We start from the raw sequence: 15,400 nt of genomic DNA, 5'->3' as shown, positions 1-15,400 counted from the left end.
TGCTAAGATGGGTGAACTTGAGTGTCTGGTATTAAATGAGGATATTGATATAATAGGCTTCACAGAAACTTGATGATAATCAATGGGACACAGTAATACCAGGGTAGAAAATATACAGGAATGACAGAATAGGTCACTGGGAGGAGTGGCACTATATATGAAAGAAAGCATAGCATCAAATAAAGTAAAAATCTTAAATGAATCAAACTGTACTGTAGAATCTCTATGGATAGAAATTCTGTGCTTGAACAATAAGAGTATAGCAGTAGGAATATATTATCAACACTCATCAAGATGGTGATGGTGACTGTGAAATGCTCAGGGAGATTAGAGAGGCTACAAAAACAGAAAATCCAATAATAATGGGGGATTTCAACTATCCCCATACTGACTGGGTATGTGTCACCTCAGGACAGGATGCAGGTATAACATCTAGACACTAAGTGACTGCTTCTTGGAGCAGCTAGTCCTGGAACCCACGAGGGGAGATGCGATTTTTTTATTTAATCCTGAATGGGGCACAGGATCTGATGAAAGAGGTGAATATAGATGAACTGCTCAGTAATAACAACTGTAATATAATTAAATTTAACATCCTTGTGAGAGAGAGAGAGAGAGAGAGAGTGTGTGTGTGTGTGTTTGTTTGTCTGGGAAATACCAAAGAAACCTATCACAGTAGGATTTAACTTCAAAAAGGGGAACTACACAAAAATGAGGAAGCTAGTTACATAGAGGGCTGGAACAATATGTAGAGTGGGGTGCTGAGAGCCATTGAACCAAACTGTAAACCCAGTATATGATGGAAACCACTTCAAGCCAGGCAGTGGGCAGCACAGAACCCCTAGTTCCAGCACCTATGTAGTTATATAGAAATTAAAAGGAACAGTCACAAAAGTGAAATGCCTGGAAGCTTCATGAAAACTATTTAAAAACAACATAATAGAGGCTCAAATTAAATGTATACCCCAAATACATTTGGTAAAAGGACCAAAAAATGCCAATATGGCTAAACAGCAGAGTAAAAGAGGCTGTTAGAGGCAAAAAGGCATCCTTTAAAAATTGGAAGTCAAATCCTACTGAGGAAAATAGAAAGGAGCATAAACTCTGGCAAGTAAAGTGCAAAAGTATAATTAGGCAGGCTAAAAAATAATTTGACAAGCATCTAGCAAAAGACACAAAAACCAACAGCAATTTTTTTTTAATTATGTCAGAAGCAGGAAGCCTACCAACAGTCAGTGGTTCCACTGGATGATCAAGGTGCTAAAGGAGCACTCAGAGAAGACAAGGCTGTTGCAATGAAGCTAAGTGAATTCTTTGCACTGGTCTTCACTGCAGAGGATGTGATGGAGGTTCTCACATCTGAGTCATTCTTTTTAGGTGACAAATCTGAGAAACCATCCCAAACAGAGGTTTTGGAATCAACTGAATAAGAAGTCACCAGAACCAGATATTCCCCCAAGAGTTCTGCAAGAATTCAAATATGAAATTGCAGAACTACTAACTGTGGTATGTGACCTATTGGTTAAATCAACCTCTGTACCAGATGACAGCTAATGTAATGCCAATTTTTCAAACAATGTTTCCAGACGCGATGTTGGTACAGACGATAAGCCTAACTTCAGTAGCAGGAAAACAGTACGGAGCAGAATTATCTGAGACATACATGAACATGGTATGTTAGGGAAGAGTCAACATGGTTTTTGTAAAGGGAAATCATACCTCATCAATCTATTAGAATTCCTTGAGGGTATCAAAAAGCATGAGGACAGGGGTCATACAGTTGATATAGTGTACTTGGACTTTTAGAAAGCCTTTGACAAGGTCCCTCACCAAAGGCTCTTAAGCAAAGTAAGCAGTCATGGCATAAGAGGGAACGTCCTCTCATGGATCAATAACTGGCTAAAAGACAGGAAACAAAGAGTAGGAATAAATGGTTAATTTTCAGAATGGAGAGAGGTAAATAGCAGGGTCCCCCAAGGATCTGGGCTGGAACCTGTGCTGTTCAACATATTCCTAAATTATCTGGAAAAGTGCGTAAACAGTGAGGTGGCAAAGTTTGAAGACAATACTATATTACCCAAGATAGTTAAGTCCAAAGCAGACCGTGAAGAGTTACAAAGGAATCTCACAAAACTGGGTGACTGGTCAGCAAAATAGCAGATAAAATTCAACATTGATAAATGTAAATAAATGCACACTGGAAAAAATAATCCCAATTATACATTCAAAATGATGGGATATGACAGAGCTCTAGAATATGAATGGTGTGGAGAAAATGACTAGGGAATTGTTATTTACCCTTTCACCGGGGTTTCTAAATGAAATCAATAGGCAGCAGGTTTAAAACAAACATAAGGAACACAAAGAAGTACTTCTTTACACAACGCACAGTTAACTAGTTGCCAGGGAATGTTCTGAAGGCCAAAAGTATAACTGGATTCAAAAAAGTATTAGTACATTCATGGGGGATAGGTCCCTCAATGGCTATTAGCCCAGATGTTTAGGGAAGCAACCCCATGTTTGAGGTGTCTCAACTTCTGGCTGCCAGAAGCTGTGACTGGATGATAGGAGATGAATCATTTGATAAATTCCCCTGTTCTGTTTATTCCATCCGAAGCATCTGGCACTAGCTCCTGATGGACAACAGGATACTGGGCTAGACAGAGCATTGGTCTGACTCAGTACGGCCATTCTTGTGTTCGTATGGAATTACTGTAGTGTCGGAGAACAGTAAAATAGTCATTGGAAATATTCACCACTGACTGAAAGAAAACTTCAAGCTACTACAATGAAAAAAAACCCGAGTCATAATCAATGCTCATTTAACTGGGTTCAACTCCACTATAATCATAGGCTTTCACCCAGTTAAGCCAGAGACAAATTTAGCTCATAAACTATATAAAGAGGAAATATACAGGCTCAGATTCTCTGTGGTGTTTAGCTTCTGGTGGGCACAGCAGATATGGGGGCTTTCAGGGTGCCAGGTAATGCACCCTGATTCTCTGGCTGTTTCTATCATGGCAATACCCTAAAGAACCATCCACCAGCTGGGTACAGCAGGAGCACAGCATATTCTTCTCATGCCACCTTTCTGCCCCCTATGTTTGGTTTGTGGGGAAGGGGCAGGTAAGGAGCCTGCTATCCCAGTTCTGTAATTATTGGATTCTCTCCCACGCTGGCAGAGGGAATATGGGCAGTTTCCACAGTTCAAGCTGTGCAAAGGGAGCAGTGCGGCCAGAGAACTTGGCCCATGGTATTGATATATTGGCCTGGATCTGGACCAAAAACTCTGGATCTGACCAACCAAATAAGTTAGGTGGGGCGAGTGTGGCAAAGGTTGGAGTCTGAACTTTAATCAGTCTCTGAATTTCACAGCAGGCCTCTAGCTCACTTATAAGCAAAAGAAAAACCAGCATCTGAACATCCCAAACTGTGAAGGAGAGGAGAAAGGGTTTGAAATCCAATAGACAGATATATTAAATATGTGCAAAATTTGGAAACTATGCACCCTTGTGGTCAGTCATGCATGTAACTGGCTTTGTGTAAGTGACCACATCCAATTTGTGTGTACTTACCATGTGGATACGTGTTAGTATATGCTCTCAATTACATGTACCTAACTTTGAAAACCAGCCACTTTTTGCTGTAAGCAGAATTATTATTAAGGAATGCATTTAGTATTTCATCCTGGTTCTTTTTGTTCTATATATGCAATATGGACAAGTTAACTCTGCTGTGGAGACCTGGGATCAAATTTGTCCCTGGTATTACTATACAGATGTCAACTGAGTTACCACAGGAATGATTTGGCTCATTAACTTTAGCTTAGGCCGTGGGTTCCTGAAGGCTGTAGAAATGTCACGGCTAATGTTAGCCTATTATTTTTCTATCTGATTTATTTGTGCTATATCCTTAAAAATGTAAGGCAATCATTAGGACTGAAAGTTTGTCACTGATTTTTTTCCTAAAGATCTTTGGTTACAAACAGACCCTCATATAGCAGCTCCGGGCTGGCTTTTGGGCTCCATGAACCCATGGCTAAAGAATCCTTGCTTATTCAAAGGAGCCCAAACCAATCACAGCTGTGGGAGGCAGCATTACATGCCATTGGTATTGCAAGCTCCCTTCTAGCCTAGTGCCTGCAACCAATGAGATATCTGATCAAAAGAAGGGCAGCTAGATGGCTTACTCCAGTGGATTAAGGATAGGACTGAGAGCAAGGGATCCTAATTTTGCAGTTCTGACACTCGATCAACTCACTTAATCTTACCTTTTCCACATGTGTATTACAAAAGTTATTACAAAATCATAGTTTGGCATAAGATGTAACAAGCACATGAAATAATTGCAAGGAAAATAGTTTGGTATTTTAAAACTCAACACTTTAGTGTTCAAAGGTCTAAATGAGACCATTGATCTCTCCGTTTTTGTAGAAATGTTCAGCTTGCCCCCACCTGTTTTAATCACTGTTTGCAATGGCAATAGTTTGACACTTGAAAACCTTGCCTTTCAAGGAGACTGATATATTGTGTATATTCTTTCAAAAGTGGCTGTATTTTATAAGCATGGGTGAGGTGAGAACTGTGGCAAAGGACTCTCTTGATGGTTTGCCAGTCAAAACACATTCCAGACCAATCTGGGATTAAATGAGATGTACTGTAACAGTGTGTTTCAATGAATGGCAAGAATAAAGGCATGAGTGGATTATTTTTCAGTGTATGAACTATGGTGAGTGCCATCCTGTTTGTTTTACAGAACTCTACCTGCTTTGGATAAAGCATCACAGGTGGCTACAGACTGAAACTGGAAATTAAGCACAGCAGCGCTTTGTACTCTCATTCAAAACAGTTTGCTAATATTTCTTTTAAAAGCAATGATTATAATTAGCTAGAATGCTATAACTGGGCTTCTGAGGGAAACCTACAAATGTATTTTCAATGTTTATTATTAATAGGGAATATTCTTGTAAAACTGCATTCAATACATTCAGAATTCTACACGTCACAAGAGACACCCCTCCTCCATATCATCACTAAATATATTGCGTTAATTCAGAATCAATTAAATATTTTGGGCTTCATTTTTTTTTTAAATTCCTTAACCCAGCTCCCATTTTTTTTAAACACTAGTGAACGGCTGCTGGTGCAAGTGTACTATTTGATACCTAGCTACCTACTCCATCTAGCAAAATGTGGACAGATGACCAAGTTTCTGCTTTACAAATGTTTATGATAGGTACGTGCGCCAGCTGCTGATGTTGCCTTCACTCTACTAGAATGTGTCAATAGCTTAGCTGTTGGGGTTATATTAGCCAACTGGTAGTATAAATGAATGCACAAAGGATAAAATCCTTTGAGTAGACACTGATCTGCCCTTAGGTCTGTCCAAAATTGCAATAAACAACTGAGAAGAAGACCTAAAAGACTTAGTATGTTCCAGATAGAAAGCTAGAGCCCTTCTCACTTCACCAAGAGTAGTCTCTCCTCATCTCTATGAGCCTGAAGTTTCAGAAAGAAAATTGGTATGTAGATTGCTTGGCTAACAGGAAACCTTAAGATGAACCTTATGCCTATGGAAAACTGTACAGGGAGGGTTTGATACTAGGGCTTTTAACTCTCCCGTCCTTCTGGCAAGGTAATGACCACTAGTATTGCTACCTTAATAAAGAAGTGCACCAGAGAGCAAGTTGCAAGGAGTTCAAAGGGTGGTCCCATCAATCTTTCTAGGACCAAGATCAGACCCCAAGGAGGGATAGGATCTTGCACATACAATGTTGAGGAAACCCTTCAGGAGTCTGGTGACAATGGGGATTGGAGAAAAGGGATCTACTATCTACTGAGATGTGGAAGGCTGAAATAGCTGCCAAAGGCACTGTTATAGAGCTAATAGCCAAACTCTGTTTTAGACATAGAAGATAATGCAGTACGAGATCCAGGAGTGCCCACTTTGGAGATACACCTTTCTGATGGGACCCAATGTTGAAGCACTTCCACTTAGCCAGGTAAGTGCTCCTACTGGAGGGTTTTCTGCTATTCATAAGCACTTTCTGAATGTCCTTTAAACAGGATCTCTCAAATGGTGTTAACCACGAAGCAGCCATGTTGTCAGATGGAGGGCTCTGAGGTTGGGATGGAGCAGGCAACTGTGGTCCTGGGAAATGATGTCTGGATCCAACAGGAGAGACAGTGGAGGCTTGTAGGGTTGAGTACCAGTGCTGATAAGGCCATGCTGGTGCTATAAGGATGAGGCAAGCATGATCTTCTTTGACTTTGAATAAGAACTTGGGTTGTAAAGAAACTGGAGGGAAGGTGTACAGGAGGGAATTCTTCCAGGATAGGAAAAAAGCATTTATCAGCGAGCCTGGGCTGAGACCTCCCCAAGAACAGACCTGATGGCATTTTCTCACCAACTTGTGAGAGCTTTCATGCATTTCCTCTGCCTGAATGTCAAGCACAGAGGCCACCCTTCTCAAAAGATCTTGATGAGCTCAGTGATCCTCTGGCAGTGGAGAATCACTTGACGGCTCAATAGCTTCATCTGGAGAAGAGGGAGAGGACACCACTGGCTTTTGAAGTGGTGGCTGATCTATGTCTTGCTGCGGAGAAGCTGCCTGAGTGACTGCTGGCTGGTTGGTACCGACCGCACTACTGGGAACCAGAGAATGATACCCTCCGTGCCGATGCCACCAGAGTGCTCTCAAAGATAGTGAACAAGAGGGTTGAGGGGAAGGATACCCCCGGTGTCCAGGATGGCCACTGACATGGGCCTGGGAAATATTTGGGAAATATAGTCACCCTATATTTAATGTAATGCACCAAGACATTTTTATACTTTCTTGCTTATAGAGACATTAGGCAAATGCGGACTCTTTAACCTATTTCCGATAAACCTCATGCAGTATGTCACCACATCATTCCCAGAAATACATTCCATTAGGGTGTATACAGTTCTGGAATCATTTGTTGCTCACCTGTCCTGGTTGCTCACAAGCTGTCTGGTATCTCGCTTGTTGGCATAATTCTTTTACTCTCTCATATTTTGGTAAATGGTTAGACTGTTGGGCATTTTTGTTGGATTCCTCCTTCTTGCGCAGAAATTTGCTTTCAAAAGGGAAAAAGAGTTAATTTTTTTGTAGGCAATGCACTCAAACGTTGAAGGGGATACATTTCATTTAAAAAGCGATGATATTCAAGATTTAGAATCTGGTGGCCATCTTCTACGACAGTAGTTCTCAAACCGTGGGTCGCGACCCCGTTTTAATGGGGTTGCCAGGGCTGGTGTTAGACTTCAGCCCTGGGTGGTGGGGTTCAGGTTACAGGGGTTTGGCCCCCCTGTCCAGGGTGGCAGGGCTTGGGCAGGCTCAGGCTTCGGACCCCCTCCTGGGGTCGTGTGGTAATTTTTATTTTCAGAAGGGCGAAGCGGTGCAATGAAGTTTGAGAACCCCTGTTCTAAGTTAAAAACATTCATGTGCTTGTGAGATATAGCAACAGGAGCTTTTGCAGTAAAGGAATGGTCCAAGTGACATACTGGAAACCTACACCAGCAGTCATTGCTTCTCTTTAGGAATTATTAGTGTAGTCATACCCACAAGTTTATTTTCACAGACTGCCACGTCGTAAGTGCCATAAAAGGAATTATTGTAATACTTTTACTCAGAGAATTTTCACAGTAATAAAGGGCAAGGCAATGTAAATGATAAATTGTGTGAGAAAATGTTGAATAGCTATATTTATGAATCTCATTTACATATGGACCGTTCCTTTACTTAAATCAAAAGGAGAAGGATTTCTAACTGAGGTGAAAACTATAAAATTATCTGATAGAAGAATGTTGCACCATCACCTCAACAGCAGAACTTGGAGAAGAGTGTTGGAATGGGAAGGGAAAATCAGCCAGGTGACCAAGTGAACGGCCGTGGGTCTGAGGTTAAAGAGCAAATCTAGGCAAGTGGAAGGGATGGGCCAGTAAAGTTGCTGTGGAAAGCACCCACTCAAATCTCTTATGAAACCGCTAAGAAGAAGAGCCACTGGTTGCACAGCTTGCGCTGGGGAACAAAGAAACCCTGTCAGTGTACTTGCAGACTTTACAGCCTAGCTGACCACTAAAAAGAGAAGAGAGCAAGCACAAGCAAGCTTGCCACCAGGCAAGTTTCCCAAAACGTTCTCAGCTTTAATAATTACCCTCTTTCCACCAGAAATGTATCACGCCAAATTTTGGTCTTCTTGTTTGTTCGAAACCTGAAAGCAAAATAATAATATTTACTGCTGGCATCTGTGACTGTTTTTGAATAGTAGCGGTAGTGTTAACAATTTATTTGTTTTTAAATGACCTCTTGGCTCATGTATACGTGCAATTTTATAAATGTGCTATTTAAAACAGTTTTGAAATGTGAAAGCTGTGGTCATTGGGTTTGACATAGCTTATTTTGCCACAATTTCTTTTCCATTCAGCTGTTGATTTACTCAGGTGTTTGCTGCTGAATTGGCTTTGAGAAATGGCAATGACCTACCTGTTTCCTGGCTTTTCGAGGTCCAGAAGTTTTAGGACAGACTTGCCATCCATATCTGGAGGCGCGTCAAGTCCTGCAATATCCAGAACCGTTGGAGCAAGGTCAATATTCAGCACTATCTGAGGCACTCTGCAAATTAATAGAAAAGGTCAGAATTGTATCACGTGTAGGGTGACCAGATGTCCCATTTTTAAAGGGACAGTCCCGTTTTTGGGGACTTTTTCTTATATAGGCGCCTATTACCCCCCACCCCCTGTCCCGTTTTTTCACAGTTGCTATCTGGTTACCCTAATCTTGTGTAAGATATGTAACCCTTCACATTCTTTCAGAATTAGAATAATAATAAATGTGTATGAGTTCTTTGAAGGTGAAAAGCTCTATATAAGTGCTAAGTGCAGAAGTTCCCTCTAGAGGGCTGTGACTTTGAAAATGACAGACCAATATCATTGGATACTGTCATAAAGGGCATCTGAGCAAGGTACAGTTAAATAAGGAGTTGAAACAGGCATGTTATAACTCCCATCTCACTCATAATAAATCCATTCTGCTAAGCCAGAAGAGAAGCAATAGCTGTCCTCATTTTAACCTAACTGCTTTTTAAAAATAAAGGACAAAACCTAACTATCCAGGGCTATAAATAATACAATTTTCTATTACACATTTTAACAGACATGCTTTTGTTCTTCTAAGGCAGTGTCCTGCATTAACAGAGTATTCTTTATGAAAGGAAACCAGACACTTAGAGTGACCATCAGATGTGCTTAGAAACATTTCAAATGAGGTACAGCAGCTGTGCTGCAGACATAGGAGAACGTACACTGATCCCGGCTCTACACTTGGCCCACGAATAAAGAAAGGAACTCGAATATCAAAGTCATATGGCATTGACTTTCCCTTGACCAGTCCAAACTGCCCAATATGGTAACCATGGTCAGCAGTGTAAATGATGTAGGTATTCTCCAGTTCTCCCGTCTCCACAAGCATATGGTATAACTGAAAGATAGCATAGGAAAAACTCAGAATCAAATATTGCAAACCATTTTTTACATAATTATAGTTTTTCTCATTTAAACCTGTCGGGCCAAATGTAACATTGGGGAAACTATTGAAACTAACAGTTATGCCAAGGATGAATTTGGCACATCATGCCCTTAGCATGCTGTAGAAAACTGAACAAAATGTTGTTTTGCTACTCACCCACTAGCTCTACATCTTGACATATGAGAGTTTGCTTCAGGGGGGATTTCAGAAAGTTTACTTTGGCAATTTATGGTGCTATCTGACTTGTGTCCCCACTACCCACAAATCTCTAATCATTGTAATACTGTGTTTGGTGAGTTACTAGCTCTACAACGGATGCATTCTCGGATTTGCTCGAATGTGTTGTTAGTTTGTAAGCGTCTCCTCCCCTTCAGTTAGGGGCTTAGAAAGAGGCTGTACATTTTATTGCTACTAGATGTTAAGGGAGTCCCTCCTTTAGCACCAGTGGAAAGGCCTTTGGTCATGTAGAGGGGTTTTGGAACAAAAGGTCAACAGTTCTATTCCTAACACCTCATGTGCTATATTATATGTAGTTAGCTGTCCTCTGTATTATCTATATGCTCACAAACACTAACAGTCTAACACCTGATTTTTGGTCCGTACTTCAGTGAACCCAGATGCCCAGAACTTAGTTGAAGGATGAACTGTGAAGGAAATAGGGTGGAGCAGAGGTAATGTCTGAGTGTATGTACATAGGTGCCATAGCCCTCTACAGATGAGGAACTTGAATATTTCTTTATATATTTGCTCTATTGGCTGACAGTGAGAAACTGATCCTTTAGCTTACTGGACACACGTTAATTTTTCCCCTTTAAAAAGCCACTTATTCTACTACCAGTTAAAAAAGTGGACAACAAAACAGCTGTGTAGCATTACCAGTCAGAGAATTTGTAGTAACTTGTATTTTCACAGGTAGATTTGGGTTCCCTATCACTGGGGTTGCCAGGCATCCGGTTTTCAACTGGAATGCCCAGTCGAAAAGGGACCCTGGCGGCTCTGGTCAGAACTACTGACCAGGCCATTAAAAGTCCAGTCTGCAGCGCAGCAGGGACCTGAGGCTAAGGCAGGCTCCCTACCTGCCCTGGTTCTGCGCTGCCTCCGGAAGCAGCTGCCAGGTCCCTGCGGCCCCTAAGCACTGGGGCGGCCAGGGACTAGGAGGCTCCGTGTGCTGCCCCACCCTCAGCGCCGGCTCCGCAGCTTTCATTAGCTGGGAACCATGATCAATGGGAACTGCGGCGGGTGGCACCTGCGGGCATGAAGGCAGCGTGCATCACTCCGAGTCACCTGGTTGCCCATGAGCCTAAAGGTCACAGGGACCTGGCAGCCACTTCCTTGGAGCTGCGGTAAGCGCCGATGGGACCCCGCACCCCAAGCCCAGAGCCTCCTCCTGCACCCCAACCCCTCATCCCCAGCCTCACCCCAGAGCCCATACCCCCTCCCGCACTCCAAACTCCTCATCCCCAGCCTAGAGCCTGCACCCCCCACCCCAGAGGTCGGGCGGGGCAGGGGTGATCGGTTTTGTGTGATTAGAAAGTTGGCAACCCTACCTATCACTTTAGGAATATAAACATGATTTTCTTCTCACTTACATGGGGTAAATCACAAATGATTCCACTGAAGTCAATGGAATTCACCAGCATAAGGTGAGTAGAAATGAGAGAGGAATCAGACTTGGTATACAAGTTACAAAACTGTGTAATAAAACAATTTATCCTTGACATTTTCAGCTGCTCACCCTTTCCATGGAGTCATCAACTGACATCAATGTCTGAAGCCTTTTGCGCTGTAAGACATTTGTAAATTCCATGTGGATAGGCAGCATAGGCCCAGTGTACTGCATGATCCAGTGTTTATCCATGTTTGGTGCGTAGTTATAGCTTGGAGTTCTGCAAAAAGAAAGGAGGGAATTTGCAGAATTTCACACAATATCATAGAAATTACAGGAAAAAAGGAATTGATCAGTGATCCATCTAATCCGTACCCTGTTTCTGATATAGTAAGCAACAATCCTTTAGAGCATGGTGGAAGGAAGGCTGTAGTGGACAGTTGTAAAATAACCTGCCTTTAGGGGGACATTTCTTCCTAATACCCATCAGTTAGTGTTTGTTTTATGCCCTGAAGCATAAGCATTTACTATCCCTTTAAATCTATATCTATATAAATATATACATACATACATACACACACAGGTGTGTATGTGTGTGTCTGTGCATTCTCATTTATAACAACTATAGGTAAAATCCCTTAAGTAATTTAGGAGCTTAATCATATTTTCAAAAGTGGGTTAGGAACCTAAGTCCCACTGACTTTCAATGAGAAGTAGGCTCTTAAGTCACTTTTGAAAATGAGTTACATTTGAAAATGTTATCCCATTTCTCTAATTTGAGATCATCTTACTTCTTATGAGTCATTTGTTCATAGTACACACTCAGAGCGGGGTTTAATTGAGCAGGGTCACAAGTTTTATTCTGCAGTGGGCCAGGACTAGTTTAACCATATTTGTAGGTCAAAGAGGAGGATTAGCACAGTTGTGCAAGGTAGCTTGCACAAAGCCAAATTCTAACATGTACCTGGAGTTGTCTCTTACTTCCATGACCTCTAAAAGTCTAACATCTTTAAAAAGGTTCATATCACAGTGACAAAAAACCCATGTAATCAGGCACCTTCACATTGCACAAGACAAAAGGTAAAGTCAGCAAACTAAAGGATGAAATTCAGAGGTCAAAGAGGATTATTCTTCCAGTACTGTATTATTAAGGGAGGTTGCTAGTGTGCCTCACAAGAAGAATTTATCCCTTAATTAATCAACTTACAATTAAGCTGACAACAAAGACATTTTCCCACTGGGACAGGGACACATTAGCTTTTCTTGCTTCATTAGAACAGCAGCAACTGTAGTTTTTGATGTCCCCCAAAGAACTGACGTGCTTATTTGTTTCATCATCTCACTACCATCGTCAAATAAAGGCATGTTCAGGAAAAGCGCACATGCTTTGAGTTCTATCCTAACCAGTATGGTAGATACATTTGCAATTATTACCTATAATGAAAAAATATATTTATTTATATATGGGCTAAATCCTGCAGGGTTTGTCTCTAAAGTATCATACACACCTATAGCAATGTATAGGTGAGCTATAGCATCAATACAATAAGAATCATAAGAAGATCCTAGCATGGAATCTAAATAATTATCTTGGTCAAATCCCATACTACAGAATCAAAAGCATGATTTCTCAAAGTTCCTACAAATGTCAAGAAACAGACAGAAACTGTTTGGTGGGTGATGGCATGTAAAATTTAAAAGTGTAAGAAGGAAATCACAGAAACACAAATATTCCATCTGAAATAAATCACTGTTAAGGAATGTATGGAAAAAATTAAACACGTAATATCCAGTGTGTCAGAGCAGCTCATTAGTCCCATTAGCCCTATTTTATATACAACAAACTCATCTGCCTCTTAAAAATTAAAAACAGAAACAAACCAAAATCTGTGTACAAGTAATTCTACCAACATGTTAATCACTGTTCCTGATGAGCTCAGTCCCCTTTCCCTATGCTGATGCAGTCATTTGCAAGACTCGGGCCTTAATTTATATTTTTAAATATTTACGCTTTGTTTTTCTTTTCCTTTCACTTTTCCTTATTCTTATTATCACATTTTATTATATTACATATTTCATTATGTAATCTTGAATCAATCCATCATTAAATTGAAAAAATGCATGTGATGTGAAACCAAATTAATTTTATATCAGTTATACATACTGAATACATATGGGCATATTTTTACTAGTTTAAATATATGATGAAAATAACTATTACATGTTTAATATACCTAAGTTGGCAGGTTTTTTTAAACCATACATTACACATACAGCACATATGTAAAACACCAGAAAAAAGATTGCATGTGTAGATTTTTCCGCCCTCTCCTTTCATATCTCTACCAATCTGTAGAGAGCAACTATTTTTGGCACCACGCCAACTCTTTAGCTAGAGATTCAGATAAACGAACCACACTCCCTTCCAATTCTGACAGTTTTAGGGAGAAATGACACTGCAACTAAGTTCTTTAAAGAGAGAGAAATACAAATAACTCTCTCTGTACTGCAGAAATATATACTGTAGAGAGAGATACAGTCATTAGCAGGCATTTTTCACATATTAAATAAAGCATGATGTTAGTGTCTGTTCACATCAAGTATAATAAAAATCATACTAGAATGAAAGCCCTGGCGAAGAAAGTCGTCCCAGTGTATATATAGTTTGAAGAAATGAGCAATTTCCCACACTGCCCAACCAGTGTTCCAGAGCAATTTTGATCTGCAGTGGTCAGAAGATAGTTTATTCTCCATGACTTGTTTCTTAGTTTCTCTATGGAATGGATACCAATTTGAAACACTGCATGGTCTAGATAATATTTAGTCCTGCCATGAGTGCAGGGTACTGGACTAGATGACCTCTTGAGGTCCCATCCAGTCCTGTGATTCTATGTAATTTGGGAGCTATCCAAAAGAAGAAGGTGTTTTCTCATGGTCACTATTATCTTTTTTTAAACATGTCAAATACACCCATTACGCTGTCCCTGGTTTAACCCATATAGAAGTTAAAATGATCTATTGTTTGTTGATCAGCTATGTATGAGTCCAGACAAGAGTGACCTTGAAATGAGCAACTGCCCGATGTCCCACTCTGGGACAGTACCAAAAGGAAAGCACAGAGCCACTCAAGCATAGCCTTGCCAAGGCAAACAGGCAAGCAAGCAAAATCTCCTTCAGTGGTGTCAAAGATTATGACAAATCTAAAACAATTAAGATGCCTGACTATTGCCCATTGATCACCAACCAAAAAATCCAGCTCAGTCTCCATGCCATAAGCAGGTCGAATGCAAGACTCAAAGGAATCAAAGAAATCAGTGGATTTTAGATACCTGAATTGCTTCACAATAATACTCTCAATAACCTTACCCAAAAAGGGAAGATTAGAAACATGGCAACTTATGGCAAGACAATGACATTCAAGAAGTTTAGAATTATTAGATCTCAGTTCAACACTGAGGGCTGTAATCAACGACGGCCAACAAAATGGAGGGGATAATAAACTGTCTTTAATTGGTTAATTTTAGTAAGTGCTCACAAATATTCCACCCATTGTAGGGCGATGTAAAATGGTGGAGTGCCCTGAGTGGGAACCTAGAGCTACATATGAGTACTCTGGCACAGCAGGTAATGTAGTTATAGCCTATTTCACTTTGAACATGAAGCTTTAGTAGATGGTGGGAATTCTAAGTTTTTCTTGTCTCTTCATTATATATGTTTCCTCTTCTTTTAAAATCCCTGTTTAGTGTTTCGCCATCAGCCACCAATATTGCATATTTCACAGAATGCCAATTCTCGTGCTGTTCCACAAATTATCTAGAAGATGAATTCACCTCATTTTGTAACCACCTCCTGTTTCACCCAGAGATTAAAAATACATTTTGAAAGTGTTTATGAAAGGTTTTAACTGTACCACTAATCCCTGGAGCGCTGCTGTTAAAGAGTATCCATTATAAGCAGGATGCTTCTGACAGTGGATCTGGGAACAGGAGACTTAAAGCCAACCTCAGCAGCTGGCTCGCCTTCTTGGCCACACAACAGGCTGTCATTGCACTGCTGACTTAACTGTAGCTTGGCGTCATCTTATCACTCAGCAACGAGCAAACATATTCTTTATGTTATTACGTATTACAATGGAAAAATTCACAAATACTGCAAATACTAGCACAGCACTGCAGACTTAATATCTCTGCTATTTAATAAACCCTATTAGATACAGCGATCAAAAACTGATATTTACTCTCTAC

At 40.6% G+C, this 15,400-nt stretch overlaps 1 protein-coding gene across 2 annotated transcripts in view; it reads right to left on the bottom strand.

Moving 5' to 3' along the window:
- The window catches only part of SULF1 (sulfatase 1), a 56,488-nt gene extending 45,055 nt beyond the window's left edge, over window positions 1–11,433 (bottom strand). For both annotated transcript variants that reach the window (XM_026662458.1, XM_026662453.1), the window contains exons 1-5: window positions 11,286–11,433; window positions 9,327–9,502; window positions 8,510–8,638; window positions 8,181–8,237; window positions 6,971–7,100 (exon numbers count right to left, since the gene is read on the bottom strand). In XM_026662458.1, coding sequence (XP_026518243.1) covers window positions 6,971–7,100; window positions 8,181–8,237; window positions 8,510–8,638; window positions 9,327–9,502; window positions 11,286–11,408 — 615 coding nt within the window. In that variant the 5' untranslated portion in view covers window positions 11,409–11,433. The remainder of the gene's footprint in view (window positions 1–6,970; window positions 7,101–8,180; window positions 8,238–8,509; window positions 8,639–9,326; window positions 9,503–11,285) is intronic.
- Window positions 11,434–15,400: the final 3,967 nt, after the last annotated feature.

The sequence above is a fragment of the Terrapene carolina genome, unplaced genomic scaffold (genome assembly GCF_002925995.2).
Source record: "Terrapene carolina triunguis isolate 2854851 unplaced genomic scaffold, T_m_triunguis-2.0 Scaffold58, whole genome shotgun sequence".
Classification (NCBI taxonomy): Eukaryota; Metazoa; Chordata; order Testudines; family Emydidae; genus Terrapene; species Terrapene triunguis.
Note: the sequence above shows the minus strand (reverse complement) of the source record. Positions and strands in the feature narration are given on the sequence as shown.